General features: G+C 37.5%; 1 protein-coding gene across 2 annotated transcripts; it reads right to left on the bottom strand.

Moving 5' to 3' along the window:
• Positions 1-1471: 1471 nt before the first annotated feature.
• On the bottom strand, positions 1472-18627 carry LOC149847301 (putative magnesium transporter NIPA4). 2 transcript variants are annotated; one of them, XM_089996919.1, is made up of 9 exons: positions 17929-18627; positions 16418-16474; positions 15001-15091; positions 14727-14887; positions 14435-14562; positions 14199-14336; positions 8730-8822; positions 2128-2233; positions 1472-2053 (listed from the first exon to the last, which is right to left on the bottom strand). In XM_089996919.1, exons 1-9 carry the CDS (start codon positions 18086-18088, stop codon positions 1947-1949), a joined length of 1041 nt encoding a protein of 346 aa, XP_089853045.1. In that variant the 5' UTR covers positions 18089-18627; the 3' UTR covers positions 1472-1946. The 2 variants fall into 2 exon arrangements, with proteins under 2 accessions (XP_089853045.1, XP_089853046.1); XM_089996920.1 differs by lacking the exon at positions 8730-8822.
• Between the last annotated feature and the right edge of the window lie 134 nt (positions 18628-18761).

Below are 18761 nucleotides of genomic sequence, written 5' to 3'. Positions count from 1 at the left end.
GGGTGTAACTGGTCCGGTTTGGGTCAGGTCTTATCACACCTGATTTCAACTCAGATCTAAAAGTTAGACCCAAACCCGACCCAATAAAATTTGGGTCCAGGTACTGATGGAAATCGTAGACCCATATAAGTTAACAGGTTCAGGTATAATTGGGTTGGGTCTTCAATAAACATTTTTTTAATTTGATCTAAGTGACTAAGAATTAGACCCAGACCCAGTTCATTTTCATTTGGGTCCCTATTTGGGTCTGAGAATGGCTGAAAGATGTAGACCCATATGGTTTAACAGGATCGGGTTTCAACTCAAGTCTCAATATAAAATAGATGGCAAATGGTTTTTGGGGAAACAAATGAAACGAAAATCTTGTGGGGAACCTCAATCAACAAGGGTTTCCTCTCCCAATACAATTTCTAAAATGCAGAGCTTTTAAAAACAGGTTATGGTTCCAACAGTGGGTTGGGTTTCAAGGGGTTTGGCTTGGGTCAGCGCTTATAAAATGAGTTTGGATACATAATTGGTTTGGGTTCAGTATGAAACAAGTTCATGTTCGAGTCAGTTCCATAATAAAACGGGTTGGGGTTGATTTGGTTATGCATTATGCAGAACCATTTGGATCAAGTATAAAACACGGGTTGGGTCCAAACAGGTTCAGGTCTTCATTTACAGTACTCAAAACCCGACCCATTTTCATTATCAGCCTATATTTTGGACCCGACCTGAACCCATGGGTCTACTAAAATCGGGTTGAGTCAGGTATAATCAGTTTGGGCATCCGGTTAGGTTACACCCCTAATTCATCTGTTTGGGCACCATCAAAACTTGCTTTTGCTAAATCATGGTTGTTGCAATACAGCATCAAGACCCAATTGGAATGTTTTAAAAATCTCACTGGACGCGTAATATGTGGTAAAAGGTAGGGACAGGCGCCAACGGGGCTTCCGCGTGGTTGGTAGGAGCTGTCAGTGCACGTCTCCTTCTGGTGGGACGTTGCAGGTTCAAAACCCAGTGGTACGTTGAATAACTTGTGGGGGTTTCCCAACCCCAGCTTGACTTTCAAAAAAAAGAAAAAGGGACAGGCCTTTGACAGCCACAACCGGTCTTCTTCTCTTGCCAATCTGCTAAAAAAAGGCCTACGAGAACAAAGTCACTACTACTCAACTGAGAAACCCCAGAGAGAGAGAGAGAGAGAGTAAAATCAGAGAGCCGTTATGTGTTTCCTTGTGAACAGTTTGAACCAGGGCGGGCCAGAGTAGAGGGTGCCCTCATATCATCCCCCAATTCATCCTTCCATTACACAACTCAGAGAATTCAGGCCTCAGACTTGGTTTCTTCCTTCATAACCACAAAAAGTCGAGTTTGTTAGAACACGTTATAAGTGCATCCACTTCCACTAGTATTGAAAATGGATTCTGAAGTAGGAAGAAAAAGAGAAACAAGCTTCGTCAATGAATGCTCCGAACAAAGGGAATGCAAACAATTCAAGTACTCACTGTGGTGTGATCCCAATTTGCTGCTATATGTATCTTTCAGAGATTCTTACAATACAAGATTAAGATGTAGCACTACGGCAGTAAGCAGTGGTAATGAATACAGAAAAAATCACTTGAATTTTGAATAAATAGACAAGTTTGCCAATTCTTTCTCCAACATCACTGGTAAAACAAGGCAAAAAGAATGGACAAAATATATCCAAACAAAGAAATCTCCTTGAATTTCACCTGCTTTATCTGCCGTTCTAGATATTACAGGGAACCATACTCTTGAGTCATGCGAGCATAACAAAGGCCTCGAGTTGAAATGGAAAAAATCAACCATGTCATCTGAATATCCACATAGCCCTGTATTTCCTTGTATCTAAAAAATAGCGATGCCTGAAAAATGTCAACATCCCATGTTGCACACAACATGCATTTCTCTCTGAGCCATAAGGATGTGGAATCTATGCATCAAGGAGATCGAAAAGAATCTTGACATCGAAGTGGAACGTCTTCGGGAGAAAACCCATCCTCCTCACTATATTTTGGGAGGCGCATTGACAAAGAAGGTGCTAAACCTGAAAAGAGAGATCAAGTGTTGGACCTTTCACACATACACTTTCAATACAAGTAAACAGACTCACGTACATACCATCAGCCATGTCTTTGGTTTTGTGGAGTAAAAAGGTGCCTGAGAGGATAGTAACAAACCCGCACATCTCCGTCACTATTTGTGATGGATCTTGCCGATCCCAATCCTGGTCAGTAAGATAAATGACATTAAAATAAGAAAAGTGCAATCCATCCTTGACATTAGGAAAAAAGTTCGCTGGTGCAACGAGGAAAGTAGCTAATCCCAGTATTGCAGTTTCTTGCATATTCTAAGAAATGAACAAGTGCAAGCTAGGAGTGCCATTTTACGAGTATTGAAGACCCAATATATGCTACAACTTGGATGTGCTCAGAGTCGCCAGACCGATCATCTTGTTCTGCTTAGTCATTGGGAATTTCTAATGTTGTAAGATTACACCTACAGAATAGGGTTTATGTTGATTGCATTCTCTTCTATAAGAGTGCTACTGGCAGAGCTTTAATTTTATTTGAAGGATTATCATGTTTAACCTTTTATTTGATTAAGTTCCATTGTGTATATTGAAATATGTACTACTGGTTTTTGCATTTTCTTAGAGACTCTTTGTTCTCTTGGAAGAGGAAAAAGCAACACATCCAAATCCACTAGAAAGGCTGAGCATCGAGCCATGTCCCAAATACTATTGTGACAATTGCTTGATGACTTGGTGCTATGTAACATGGACCCCTCTTGGCCCCCTTCTGTACCTGTGTTGACAATATTCAATGCAAGTGCGGCTATAGCAGGACTCGGGACTCACCACAAAGGGTGCAGTTAACATGCACCTGAGGTCAAAAAGTCTAGAAACGGACTCAGTCATGGCTCACCAAGTCTATTTTTTGTCATTTTTTTTTGAAAAGTAAAGAATAAAATAAATCAAAAGCGGGTAAAGTGGGTTTAGGGCACATTTTGACCCACCCCTGCTGCACTCTTTATTCATTCAGCAGCAGTGACGAGGTACCTCTCCAGTGGCTCTCCATTGCAGTCCTCCGACGAGGAACCCTCTCTCTCTCTCAATACAGACCTAGGCCTAAAGCCATGGGTAGGCCAGGCCTGGGTTCGAGCCCTTGCACCCAGGCTTGGTGCACTAGGTCTTTGGTTTGAGCCCTCGAACCCAAACCAGGCACGACCAGGCCTGGGTTCATTAGGGTCGAATCTAGACCTGGCTACAACTGGGCATGGGGTTGCTTTTATTTTTTATTTCATGATTTTTATTTTAATGCAAGATTTTATTTTTTTGGTTTTAAGAATGACAATGGTAGATAAAGAGAGGAATTGTATCATGTTCGGGTTTGTGTGCAAGTTCTGCTGCTAGTGCTGGTGTTAGTCCTTTAGTTGCATGTGATGATGGGCCACTATGGATGCATGTGAAAAAGATTGGAAAAGCTGGAGGAGGTGGTGAAAATGTGAATTTTCAGGAAAACCTTTGTCATAAAACATTTGTTGGGTCTTACACGTGAGTTAAAGCTCATTTTTTAAAGATAGCGGGACATGAAATTTCGGAATGTAAAGAAGTTGATGAAGAAGCATCACACAAACAATTCAAAAAATACAAGATGAATATGAGAAGAGGAAAAACACAACACATTATTGAGAAATTAATACACCCCTTTCAAGTCACAAAGAAAATGATGTTCAGAGAAAAAGAAACGTGGTGTAGGAGGTAAAGGAACAATACAAAGATTGTTCAATACATATGCAAGAGATGGATAGAAAAATAGGGAGGTACTTTATTTTAGCTCACTTCCATTTAATGCAACTAGAGCCTAGAAATCCATGTTGGAAGGACTTATTACTTCATTGACAAATTATAATTTGGGTAGCTATGTACCTCCAAGTTTAGAAAAACTACAATCAACAATTCTTGTAGAGGAGAGGGTAAATGTTGAAAAGCTGCTATAGTTTCAAAAAATTTCATGAGAACAAAATGAAGTCTTCATTATCACTGATGGGTAACTAATACTCAAAGACGTTCGGTAGTTAATTCCATTGCTTCTTCGCTTAGTGGGTCAATGTTCTTGAAAACGGTTGATGCATTTGGACAATATAAAACTGTGGAATATTTAAATAAATTATTTAAAAAAAGTGATAAAGGAAGTAGGAGGAGAGAAAGTCATTCAGAATATCATAAACAATGCTCAAGTTTGTAAGAGTGTAACATTGAGTTTACAGAGTTAATACCCTCATGTTTGACTCCCAATGTAACACATAACTTGAATTTGACCCTTAAGAGCACATGTAACCCAAAAGAGAAAGAAGATTCACCTGCATATGCTCTATGTTCATAGATTGAGAAATAAAAAAAAGATGTCAAAAACATTAGAAAATTTGTTGTCAACCACCATCACACTAATACCATGTGTAATAGGCATTCTGATAGGAAATTGTTGAAGGTTGTTGATGTAATGAAATAAAAAAGTGCACAAATAGATGCCTCTAAGAAAGACAAAGATACACAAGTCAACACAAATATAATAAGACACTTAGGTAAGACACAAACTCACAAAGGATGTACAAACACAAGTCACCAAAGGGCTAAAAAACATAAAAAATAAATAATTTTATTTATCATTTAATGCTCAATAGAAGCATAGCATACACTATGGGAGAGATCCCATACATATAGAGAAAGAAGGGAACAAGGGGCTAGTCCAACTAGCCGATAGACTAGCCCAACACCTAGAAATGCAACATAATAAAAAAAACAAAAAGAAAAAGAAATTACAAAACTGCCCCTAATGGGAAGAGCCTATTACATAAGAGAAAGGACAAAAATACCCCTAAAAGGCGTAACCTATTACATATATGTCACAATAAAGATAAAATGCATATATAAATACCAATACATAATGTATATATATTATATATTTATTATACAAATTAGCATTCTCCCTCAAACTTACGGTGTAATAACTGAAAGTTTGTCAAGTAAGAAGTGAAACTGAGGTGACGAAAGTGCCTTGGTGAAGAAATCAACCAACTGGTATTCAGAGGTGACATAAGACAAAGTGAGTCTTATTCAAAAATTCTTCACACACATAATAACAATCCATTTCGATATATTTAGTTCTTTCGTGAAATGTATGGTTGCCAGCTATGTATATTGCACACTTGTTGTCACAACATAGTCTTGAGGGTGTCTGCAAGTAAACCCCCATGTCTTCAAGTAATTTCCTCAACCACGATCTTTGATGTTTTAGTAGTGTCATAGCACGATATTCAGCTAAAGTAGACGACAATGATACTTTTTGTTGCTTTTTGCACTTCTAAGACACTAGAAAACTACCTAAAAAGACATAGAAACCAGTAGTTAAGTGTTATTAGGATCTCCCTAATTTGAATTGAAGTAAGCAATTAATTCAAGTGAGGAGGAGGAAGACAATAGAAGGCTCCTAGAAACAAAATGTTGTAAATATCTAATAATTTTCATCACAACATTCATGTGAATTGTGGTATGTGAGTGTTAAAATTGACTTGCAGTATGGATTGCATGGGTTATATCAGGTTGAGTGATAGTCAAATATGTCAATGCTCCAATCATCTGGTGGAATGGAGTGAGATCCTCTAGAGATGATTCATCATCTTTCTTTATGTTGGCATTGATTATTTCTAGAATATCCACCTTCTTCTCGTCAGTAATCCCTAACTTGTTAATAATTTCAGTAGCAAACTTGGTTAGAGTTAGCAAATATCCTTGTGGAGAATAAGCCACCTCAATTCCTAGGAAAAATCTAAGAAATCCAAGGCCAGTCATTTCAAAATGTTCCTTAAGAATACTTTTGATACGACTAACTCATTGTTTGTCTCCACTAGTAATGATCCTGCCATCAACATAAAGAAGCAAAATAATGATACCTACATCAAATTTCTTAATAAACATAGCAGTGTCAATATAACAAGATTTAAATCTAAGTTTAATCATCACAAAGTTGAATCTATTATACCAGGACTTAGGAGCCTATTTTAACCTATGTAAGGTTTTTTCTTAAATGAAGGACCTTTCTGGATGTAATCTCATCTTATATTCAGAAGGTGAATCCATATAAACTTCTTCTTTTAGTTTCCTATTAAAAGATATTTTTTACATCCATTTGATAAATAACCCATCCCTTGACAACAACTATAGCTATAAGAGTTCTAACAACTGGCTACCAGTGCAAAGTTTCATCATAATCTATACTGTACTTTTGAGAATAACCTTTAGCCATTAAACTCGCCTTATAGTCTTGACTTTGTAAACTCATCTACCGACTATGGTTTTCTTTCTTCTGGGTAAATCTTTTATCAACCAAGTTTAGATTTCTCAAGTGTCTCTAATTCATCATTCATAGCTCCTATCCATTCAGGGTAATTTTTGGCTTGGTTATATAGGTGGTTGGTTCAACATATGACATAATCTTGGCTAGACAATCTCTATATTAGGGAGAGAATGATTCATATGACATAAATCTATTATGAAGTCTAGAGATTCTGTTAGATCTTCTCAAATCACATTGTTGTTGTCCTTCTAGGTTAAAACATTTTAATCAAAGAAACTTTCTTTTTATATAAATAAAATATTTCTTTAGACAAAGTTTGTCATTTTTGAAATCATAACACCTAAATCCTTTCTGATTTTTACCATACCCAAGAAATACACATGGTATGAATCTAGGTGAAAGTTTGTAATTTTGGTGATAAGAACAAAATGGGGAAAGATGTTTTGAAGTTTGGTAGAAGAAATTCTATTTATGAGTGAAAAACATATACGTTGGTTTTGAATTGATTCTTAATGAGATTATGAAAGGTTTTGAAGATTCTAAGAACTTCATATTTGTGACTAAGAAAATAAATCCAAGTATATCTAGAAAAGTCATCCACAAATATTACATAATAAAGATAACCATTTCAGTGGCAATAAAGCGGGACCCCAAACATCCGAGTACAATTCAAGAGGTTTAGATAAAGAAAAACTCTTTTTAGCAAATGGAAGGACTTTCATTTTGCCAAGAATGCAATTGGTACAATGAAAATCTTCATTACAAATTTTTTCCAAATGTGATACATGAGATAATTTAGATATATTAGGATGATCTAGCCTTTGATGCCACAAAACATATCTAAGTTTTGTACGTTGCAACAAGAGGTGTCTTTTGGAATAATCTACTAATCCATATAGTAGAGATCTCCCTCACTATGGCCTTCTCCAATCTAGTTCATGTAAACATCCCAAAATTTTCAGGTCTATTCCAGACATCCTTATTTCACAGATGCCAATCCTTTGCAGGGCGATGTAGAATCTCACCCCTAGGTTTACCCCAGTCTAGAGGTTAGTCTACCCCCATTTTATCAATAAAATTGCCATTTTACTCCTAAGTTACCCTTAGCCCTTCGTCAGTCAGACCTAGCCAAGCTCGTTCTAAGTTCAGAAGAGTTAGAATGTCAATCATTCCTAGCTCATCATTATATATATAGGGAAAACATTGGCTACATTTGGCTATACCATACTCTTTAGTAGAAACCACCCTTCTTTAACATTTTCCTGAATGTTTTGTTGATAGGATTGTCCAATTAGATCAAGTAAACAAGCTTTTTTAAGAGCTTCTAAAATCAATGACCCGCAATGCACTAAAATTTCATGAACAAAAAAAATTATGTTTTATGTCAAAACCACTCAATCCAAAGTGTTATTCCTAATAAATGGACCATGTTGAACACATTTACGGGAACAGATTGATCAGATAAGCTCACACCTATGACTTTTTGCTCAGAGTTGCAGTATGACACACACAACAGTTACTCTGTGGATAGGCTTATCATCTTTCATTAACCATGGTACTTGCATATGATCATTACATTTGAATTTACAATATATTTCAAAGTCCTTAAACACACCAATCAGTGTTTAGTTAAGAAACTTCCACTCCACAGTTACTGTGTGGATGGGCTTATCATCGTTCATTAACCATGGTACTTGCTTAGGATCATTACACTTGAATCTACAATATATTTCAAAGTCCTAAAAAGACCACTCAGTGTTTAGTTGAGAAGCTTCCACTCTTTGTTATCACATGGAGTGGAAAGATGTTTTTGGTAATATAGAACTTTATAGATCATATGGCATAATTAAAATCTTTCTTGAAATTGGCAAAATGACAGCCCAACAAACATGTATCACACAGTCTTTGTCAAGTTCCTATTCAGCATAATAGGATAAAAGCATTAAGCGATGAAATGCAATAAAACTAATTAAATGATGACAGTATTAAAGGATGCCAAGTTCCTCTCAAATTTTTTTTTTTAAAGGATGCCAAAACAGAGGTCAAGCTTTTGAAGCTCACAATGTGACAAATTACAAAAAGTTAAGCATAGTAATGATAGATCAAAATCACAACTTCCCATTGCAGATGGAATCCATCTATAAAAAATTTAATTGTAGCTCACATCAAGAAAATATTGATGTTAGCACTCCACCTCAACTAAAGAGTTAGAACACTGATCACAAATAATCTTGTCAACTTACGGCAACAACCTGGAGAATTAGGCTAGAATATTGTTTTTTGGTGCAATAAAAAGTCCTAAATTAGGGAAGGAAGCAGAGAAATAGATACTAGAATATCAATCTTACATGCCCCAATAACTACCTTAAACATTATGACGCTAGCCAAAATCGTCAAAGACGTAAACATGACATAATAAATTGGTGATACAACTGCAGTGTTGAATGTATCCAGTGCCTGCAAGTAAACCATCAGTTCAATAGAAGTTACCTCAGTTCAATAAAAGTATGACAGAGAACTATATAGTACAGTCTTATACTATCAAATACTTTCATGTTTAAGCAATAAGCATATAGAGTTAAGAAAAAAAATACATCCTTGAAGAAGCTCTGCACTCCTAATCTTATATCTAATGGGAGAGAATTGTAAAAAACATTCAACTCTTTGAATATATATCACTACATATTCATTTTCCCTTTTTGACTGTCTTGTTATGGAACTCATTCATGGGCAAAGACATAAGCAAACAAAATGACATAAATTCTACAGGTTCATGCAAGTAAACCCAATGAATACAAAGAAAAGGCAAACTACTGCAGTACATGCTAGAATAAGTGAAAAACATAGAAACATGACTTTTTACTTTGAGATACATACCATCCCAAATTAGATAAAATTTCCCTTGACCTAATGGAAAAAATTCACTATTTTGTTAGTACCACATAGAAAGGCTGACTTTTACCTATATAATGTTCACGAATTTCAACATGCTCAGCTTCCTTCATGTAAAACTTGATTTCTCAGAAAATGTCATATTGTTGCTAATAGCAAATCACACCAAGAGAATTAGCTTCAGCAAGTGGCCCTTTATGCATAGTTGGCAAACCCGGCGAGTCAACTTGGGAATCACCCGAGTCTACCCGGATCGGACCCAACTGGGTCACCAATTCAGGACCACCGATCCACAAGCTTCTTATGTGTTTTTGGTCATGCATTTTATGGTTTTAATGTATAATGCCCATAAAAGAATACTTGTTATAAATAATCATATGTTTTTAAATCATAAATATTAACAATTAAGTATAGTTGAATACTTATATAACTTAGTCATTGATGTCATGTGCTAAATTTAGTCATTATATAGTATGAATTTTGATTTTTTCCATATCTTAACACTAGAAAATGCATAGTCCTAACTTGTCCAAGTTACCGAGTCAACCCGTTGACTCGTGAGTCAAAGGTTGGGCGATCCGAATCCGAGTCACAAGTTTGCCAACTATGCCTTTATGTCAATCTTCCCTCCCCTTAGAAGTGGAAGCCATACTACAACTTTATGTACTAGATTTCATAGGAAAGAAGAGAAAGGATCTCTCTCTCTCTTTTATGCAGAGATAGGGTATCATCTATGCCCTTCAATACTAGTGAGATTCTCATGCTTCATCTTTCAAATGTAGGTAGCCTACCTTAACTACCATCTGAACTTTTGTCCAGTAAGAGTAGTATCCCTTGGAATGCTTTTCTATGAAAAACAAAGCACATCAAATTAATTGCTGTTATGTTTAGAAGTTCTTACACAGTGTTGTTTTCCTTGCCCATGCATCTAATAGTGCTCATCTTGACACTTCTTTGTGAAGCTGAGTACATATAGCCATAAATTTCAAAATAATGCATTGTACAGTTAGTCATGTGTCATATCATTCTTTATTATCTTAGTTTTTTATCAGTTTATGTCCTTTGAACTTTCATCCTAGGGTACCCCCCCCTCCCTTATTATTGTAAACTCGTGTAAAAATGGCCTCTGCGTCCCCTTCTGAGGTCAGTGAATTCAATTTCAAGTTTTGACCTATGTCACATAGGTGTGGGTGCGGGGAGGATATATATATATATATATATATATATATATATATATATATATATATATATATATAATTTTTAACAGTTTTAAGTTAACACTACGTGTATTTGTGTGCATTTATGTATTTATATATATAATATAGATAAAAATGGACTTGATTAGGGTTAACTGAATCTACTTTTGAATAGAAATGGACCTCAGTGTGGTTGACTTCACCTAACACAAAGGAAGCTGTGTCCAAGTGTCGCACCCGCATGCGGTGCCCTTTTAGAAGAGTCCGCGTGACATAGGTTTTGACCTTTTTAGAATTCACTTTGATTATTGCAGCTCACAAACTTCAGACTACCTTAGCAAGTTACTTCGCCTCCATGCATTGAAAAATCACCAAGAATAGGCTTTCTACTACATGGAACAATTGGAAATGCCTCCTCATCTACATCTCTATAGATGTCGAGTAATATAAACTGTCACATGTTCTCCCAGGTGGATGAACTGGTTTGCATTTTTTTTCTTGAAGTGCTCCATAGAGGCTCCCACCTTTAATTAGGTTTGCAGATAGCACTATGATACTTGCAGAGCTATGTCACAGGGATTCGGCTAGCAGGGTGCCGCACCCGCGTCGACGCGACTCGACGCGGGTGCGGTCAACCCGATCCTGGGTAAGTTGACAGCACCCAGGGTCATTTCGGTCCATTTTTTTGGATTTAAAAAAAAAATTCCCTACGAAATGGGCTGCGGAATTTTAAAAAAAATAATCTGCTGACAGCTGCTTGCTGCTGCTGCTCTTGTTTTATAAAGAGGCACTTGTGTCCACAACATCTGACGAGCTTTGTTGGCATCCCATGCTATTCCTGCCTCCAAACAATTAATTTGCAGCGTTGGAAAACATACTGTTAACTTGGAAATGATGATCCATCTTCCTCAAAAATTAAAACCAAAATTCAAGAGCCTTTTGAAGTCTTTATCCTTCAAGGCTTCAACGATCCAGATCCTTCTTCGTCAAGGATTTTCTCTCTCCATAATAAATGATAATGGTGGTGGTAGCCTTGGTGGCTATTAGTATTCACTTTTCTCCTGACGAGATGGGTGCTCTAGCCGTAGCCTTGTGTAGACCTGTCTTTTCCACATGTCAAATCCAATAAATTTCTTTCAGCTGTCATCTGTGTGCAACTGTATATAAAATAAAATTTGAAGAACCCTAGGCAGTGGCGTGGCAGTGGCGGTGGAGCCGTAGGCCTCGTGAAGACTCTCTTCAACAAACCACATCAAACCTTTGCTAATATTTTTTTTCGTTGGAGTTTCAGACATGATTGAATCATGACAGTCATCAGAACGCAGCAGGCTGGGTCGATCAGATTGCCAATCCTTTTGGTTCATTAATTTTGTCCCGTTGCGCCAAAGTACACAACAAGCAGAACGTGGGTAACAAGTCTTCAAACAAATACCAGCAAAAAAAAAACTGGACCCCTGACCCGCGCCGGGGGAACCTACGGTATATATATATATATATATATATATATATATATATATATATATATTTACATTTTTGCCGCTGCCGCACCCCCGCACCCGGGTTTTTTGGAAGTGCCGAATCCCCGCACCCGCACCCGCACCCATGTGACATAGTTGCAGAGCCTCACAGTGATGCATGGAGAAAAAAACCAGCCTTCACGGGTTTGGCAGGATTTCAGCAGCAAAAATTAGTCCAAAAGCTGCTTGGTTGTGAATAGAGGTGAGAAGGACTTAGATACTTCTTTAGCATCAATTTCTACTCATCAATTTATGTAAGGGCATTATAAAATGTTTAAGGCTCCCTCTCCATAAGAACATTATAAAATGTTTAGGCCTCCATCTCCATCTAGGTATATCTAGTATCCCAGCCAAGATCTGCTCGTGCAGATGGCTAAAAACCTCAAAGTTCATAGGACACAAGTAAGATATTTTGAAGTCTCCATTATACTCACTAGGCCTAAAATTTAGATCTTTGAGTGCGTATGTCAGGGGCAAATATTGACACACTCATGAATGCTACTTTGATCAGCTTCCCATTATAGTTCTTGACAATTGACATCATATGTGATGCCTAAGCCAATCCCTGGCATTCAATTTCAAGACAACCAAAATTTCTTTGGCCTTCAGAGGTGGATGTTTGAACTCAAATTTCTAGGGGATCTGGCTAGGCATCTTGATTACAATGATGAGGCACTTAAATCAAAATGATTGTGGCATCTTGAAGCACACAACACTATCTGGGCTGAACTGTGCATGATAATTGGAGTTATGGAATGGTTGACAATATTGTTCAAAACATTCTTATAAGTTCTCATCTCATCTGTAGTAATAGATTGGCAATAAACATACACCTAGGAAACCAATTTGCCTCTCTTTATAACATGGTTTAGTACCAACAACCAATTTGCCTCTATTGATTACAAGGTAGGAGACTAGCATTCATGTTATATTTTTTTCAGCACTGTACCCAAAGCTGTGCATAAGGGGCTGGAAAGCCAATTTTTATTGCAAGCAATCTTCCCATAGCAAACACAGCATCTCATGCTGTAACCTTTATCAGTTCATCAGTTACTCAACTAAGACTATCTAGATAAAGTCTCAGCGACTCTGACTACTTCATAATCAAATTATAGTAGGTTGGTTAGCCATTGCCAAGCCCCACATTTTTCTCTTTTTTTCCCTTAAACAAGTAATAAAAACTTTTCGAATCCAAATTAAAAGCCTGCAAAAAAAAAATCCTAGATCCATAACTGTAGCATGAAGGTCCTATTGAGAAACATAAGCATTAATAGGTTGGTCTTAATGGTAAACCTTTAACCCACCAAGAAAACAGTTGCTCATTAATTATCACAAATGAATCAACTCAGAACACGTAATACCTCAACCTTGTTTTACTATATGATTGGAAACTTAAAATCTTACAATACAAAAATGTAAAAGCACCAGTTACACACTGGCAAAGATATTAGATAACCAAATATGAAATATTATATCTTTTAGCATTACTTATCCCAAACGGCCTGCAGTATACTTCAAAGGACGCATTAAACTGCTATCATTATATACGAACCAAAAGTTTCCACATTAAAATACTATTCATGGTATCTATTAACCAAAAACTGCTCGTCACAGTTGAGGATGGCCATTCTACAAGTCACATATAAACAAGTAGGTACAATTCTAGGGAATGACAAGCTGCATTTCAAATGCTCAAAAGACTCCTCTTCACAATGCAAAGTGTTCTGCTATACAAATAGTTGATCAAGTTATTTGTTTAGTTGCTCCACACACACACACACATACGACACTCAAATGTCTACAAAAGCACATTTACATGCATGTCTACACATGTGAATAAGTGTAGTACAAGTATATCTGAATCGGTGGCAGATCAAATAATTGGGTTCAATGAAATCTGAACTAACCACCTACAAGACAATACACAGATGATGAAGGGAAATCTCATGCTATTCACTGCATCAAGATGTGTGTAAAGGATAAAGAGTAACTAGAAGACACCAAAACCTTCTAAAACTACTTGTGAATGATGCTTAGAAGTTATTTCTTGTGTGCAAAAGTTAGATGTCACTGCCACATGAACCAAAGGTATGTAGCCCTACAAAGATAAAAAAAATGCATAGTGGAAAGCTAACATTCTCCATTTTGTAAGTGTGATTAATGATACAGTAGAAATCACGTCATTAAAGCATCCTTCTACGTCATTGTGAGGCCAGGACATCACTTACTTTGTTCAAATAGTTCATCTGAGTCACAACACAAACAACTACAATTAAAGTGAATGCCCATGTCTGAGGATAAATAAGCTGATTTGTTCCTGAGAATGTTAGTTTTAGAGCAATTCCAAGGGCTTTTACACTCATTACCTGCCAAGCAGAGAATAACACTATCAAAAAAGCTCCCATTGCAGCAAAGTAAAATAGCAGAAGGAATGTTTAGTGACATCATTGCCTAAAAAACATACCGACAGGGAACCAACAAGTGAGCAGACCCCAATATACACCATAATATGTGTTTGCCCATACTCTGGGATGAAATGAAATATGAGTATAAAGACTGCCACTATTACCAGCATTGCATAAAATAAAAAGGCTGCAAAAGAAGAAAATAACTAAGGTAAGCATAATGGAAACCTTATGAGACACAAGATCAACTAGATTAAAGAGAGTGTGCATTCTGGTTCTCTACTGTGTGAGGACAAGAAAAAGTTATTAAGAATATAAGACAGACGAAAACTGTAAGATGGGATACATTACCTGGCTCAGTAGCAAGGTCCCATACCAGACTGACAGATTCAATTTCACGCTCTGGAGGAGCATGCAGGACAATGGTTATTGACCCCACAACACAAAGAACACAGCCAAGGATTCCAAAAATGTGAAGCCTTTCCCGTAAAATAATATCAGCAAGCACAGCACTGCAACATGGGATACCATTAACTGAACATAAACATAAGTAGAGCTTATCTAAAATATTCCATTATCTAAAAGAATACATGCATAACTTATGGTTGATGAATCAAATTCATACCTAATAATTATACTAAGTGCACCCAGTGGAGTCACAAGAATCGCCGGAGCAAATGCATATGCCGCAAAATTAGCTATTTCTCCAACAATCACTGATTCAAAATGCTAAGTATTAGTTAGAAAATCTTATATAGAGCATAAATTAAGATTATTACAAAGAAACAAGTTCCTGGAAACATGTTTGTTGTCAAATCGAAAGCATGGTCAAGTGTTATCTCAACAGCTAAGACCATAAATCCCACAAGGGATCCGCTCATCTGCTAGGGGCGACTTGTGAATGTTGTCACGAGTTCGAAACCCACAGGGAACATCCCTTGCCGCAAGGTGGAAGCTGGGTGTCCAACCCGGTGGGCAGGGGGGACCTCAAGGGTTTTATCAACCGGAGGCCGGACACTGTGCGGCCAGTGAAGCGGGGGTTTTCCCCTTGGCCTAGCCAGAAAAAAAAAACCAAGATCATAAAAAGATGCAGTGATTCTGGGTCCAGATCCAGATGAATCTAGGTTAGGAAGGTCCAAACTTGAGTCTGAACAACTCAACATATGGACGGTCGATCCAGCAACATTTATATCTTTTTAACAGAATTCATATACAAAGGGTTCGAGATCCAAGTTAAACCCAGATTAAATACTGGCCAACCTAGCAATTAAACCTGACTGACACAGCCTTGTTAGAGTATGAATTCTAGTTGGTAGGACCAATCACTAGAATCAAGTCATGCCTATAACTCCACCAGTTGCCAGCCTTACTGCTGGCACAGCAAGAAATAGTTCGCTACTGGAATAAAACTGATGATGGGCGTCTTGAGTATGTTTCCTGATAAGCACAAGAATATAAGTAGCAGCCTTCAACAGCATGCACTTTCATCAACTTTACAATGTCAACAAGAATATAGTTACATGCTGAAGGTCACACTCCCTGCTATACATACGTGTTGATATATCTAAAAAACTCGCAATGAATAGCTTGTGACAAAGCTTCTAAGTCGGGGATAAAAATTGTAGAACAACCTGCCAAAATATAAGTTGAGGTTTGAAATATATGTAGAGGGATTTTCTGTGAAACATTTTTGGCATATAGGATCAGAAACAAGTCTAATAGTTCCAAGCATATCAATATATCCAATTGAAGCCCTAGCCTTTGTATACAGACCATCCTTAGTGATGAGACGATTAATTGGTGTCCTTAATACGCAATTATTGAAGAGAACATGAAGCACATATGACCAAGTGCCTATGTTTTGATTCATAAACAAGAATTTTACTGAAAATGAGGATATTTCACAACTAGATTATTTCTTCATAACTTAGAATAAGACAACTCTTTGAAAATATGAAGACACAGCAAAACAAGAACATAATAACCAGCTTGAAGCATGTAAGATGACTTAACAAAATCAGATCCATAGTGGTCCAACTCACTTGTTATCATGCCTATCCACCAGAGTGGTTCATATAGGTAAGAATAGCCACCAACACCTGTAAAATATGGTATAAATTATTACAGCCAGACAGATGGATCTACTGGAATTAAAAAAAAAAAACTTCAACAAGATAAACACGGCATGTATGCATGATGAGAAATGAAAGAACAAAACATAAAACTAAAATTCTCTAAATTTTTCATAATCTACTATAACGAAACATAAAACAGAAATTCTTTAATCTTTTCATCATCTATGATTTTTGCCAAAATAAAAGTGACAAATTCCTATATGCAAAAAGAAAAAACTCCATTATTTTGAAAAATGATAAGGTGGATTTCAAAAATCATTATCAAAATCATGAGTTGGCACATGTGCACATCTTTCCAGCAGCTACCAGCTGCCATAAAACTATTACGGCAGCTAGAGTAAGGCATCAGAGAGCATATGCAGCTGGCACAAGCACATTAACCATGCAGATTCTCATAGTGCTTACATATGATTATTAATGCAATCATTCATTACCACAATTTGTGCCTGCTACCTCTCCAAATAAGTGGTCATCATCTGAAAGATGGACGCACACAAATACTCTATCTCACTGTTCCAATTACATTCACAACTTCTTGATTGCTTCTAAAGATCCTAAGACAACCAACGGTTGCAAGTATCAAACATCTACATCATCAATTGTTAACAAATGACAATGTCTGGCTCACTTGCCATATTTTGCATGATTATTAGCAAACTTTAATTCCAAGATTTTCCGAATCAAGTGCACAATCAAACTCTGCTAAGAATAGCACAAATGGAGATCCACATAGGAACAAAAGTGGAGTATCTGTATGACTGTCTCGGTACAAATTTCTCGCTAACACTCCCTCATATACGACAACCAGCAAGTGACAAATCAGATCTGGCATTTGTGACTAATCTGAAGTCTATTGAAAGAACAACAAATGGTAAATAGCCAAAATCAATCAATCTTGGAACAAACGATACATTTTCATTACCTCTCAATGCATCAAATCTCAATGAAAATATGGTGGATATTCACACTATAACCTATAATGGAAAAACTTTGAATTGGAGCAGAACTCAGAGTAGTCGAAAAAAGCATCCAAAAGTAGCAAGAAGAGAAGGAAGAACACAGCTATTACACTGAGAAAATGAAAAATTTCCACAGATACAAAACACCAGCAGATGGGGGCGAAAAGGAACATCTTAAGTGGATCCTCTCTAAGAAGAGAATGGAACAACTAACAATCTGAGATTTAACTTAAATTCTTTTCATGATTGATAAAAGCAATAGCCAGAGGTCCGGAACAATTCAATAAAATAGACTGACTGATCAGTCCGCGCAACGGATTCCAGTCCAAGTGACACCGACCAAATCAGCTATCCCAAGCAATACAACCCTTAACGTATTCGAAGAATTCGCACGAGATAGTAATACCAAGAAGGAGAAAAAAGTTAGAACAGGGGAGGGAATCGGATCAGAAACCGAACCTGCTCGGACGCCGGAGGCGCCGGCCTTCTTCAATCCCTTCTTCTTGATGATGAAGCTGGCGCCGATGAAGAAGCTGGAGGACAAGGCCAGGATCAAGCCCTTCACATTATCGGAAGACATACCCTTGTACGAGGGCATACTCCCCGATGCGTCCCCCATTCTCCCCTTGTTTTCCCACTCCCACCCTTAATTGCAACCAAACTAGCGCTTCTCGCACAAGACGACCATGAATCACGCTTGCTTCTCCTGTCACTCTCCCTGTTTTCCCACTCCCACCCTTAATTGCAACCAAACTAGCGCTTCTCGCTCAGGAAGACCATGAATCACGCTTTCTTCTCCTCCTCTTGCTAACCATGTCCACCACCACAGATGAAGAACATGCTTCGATTCGATCGGGGAAACAAACAGAAGGCAAAAGAACACAAGGGGAGCGCCCTAGATTTATCTTGTGCTGCTAATACATGCCAAATCGCTATTTATCACAGTAATAATCGCAAATTTAGGAAAGAAGGAAAAGGTAGATCCTGGTGGGTGGGTTTTCTTTCTTTTCTTTTACATGGGTGAAGTACGTACAAGGCTTGCTGCCAAAAGGCTTTTTCTCATTTCTCTCTCTCCCTTTTTTTTCCTTCCCCTCTCTCTCTTTTGGGTCTTCTTGGAAACTTCGGTTTCTGCTGCTGCTACTGATTGAGATGGTGAGGAAGGAAAATTTGGATTCCCACTGCCGTCCTTCTGTTCTACGAAGACTAGAGCAGGTGGGGGCACCTACCGGATCACTCTCGATTGACAGCTCTTCCCCGGAACACAAGCAACGAATAGATTACTGTCGACGGCT

Source organism: Nuphar pumila, chromosome 2 (assembly GCF_984573655.1).
Source record: "Nuphar pumila chromosome 2, dmNupPumi1.hap1.1, whole genome shotgun sequence".
NCBI classification, from domain to species: Eukaryota; Viridiplantae; Streptophyta; class Magnoliopsida; order Nymphaeales; family Nymphaeaceae; genus Nuphar; species Nuphar pumila.
This window is presented reverse-complemented; position numbering and strand designations above follow the sequence as displayed.

Excerpts from the sequence above, each read along its gene's own strand:
- LOC149847301 (XM_089996919.1), bottom strand. The coding sequence starts at position 18,088 with ATGGGGGACGCATCGGGGAGTATGCCCTCGTACAAGGGTATGTCTTCC. Across the intron at positions 16,475-17,928 it reads CGCCTCCGGCGTCCGAGCAG|GTGTTGGTGGCTATTCTTAC; the intron begins GTTCGGTTTCTG and ends CATATTTTACAG. Across the intron at positions 14,888-15,000 it reads GCACTTAGTATAATTATTAG|TGCTGTGCTTGCTGATATTA; the intron begins GTATGAATTTGA and ends CCCATGTTGCAG.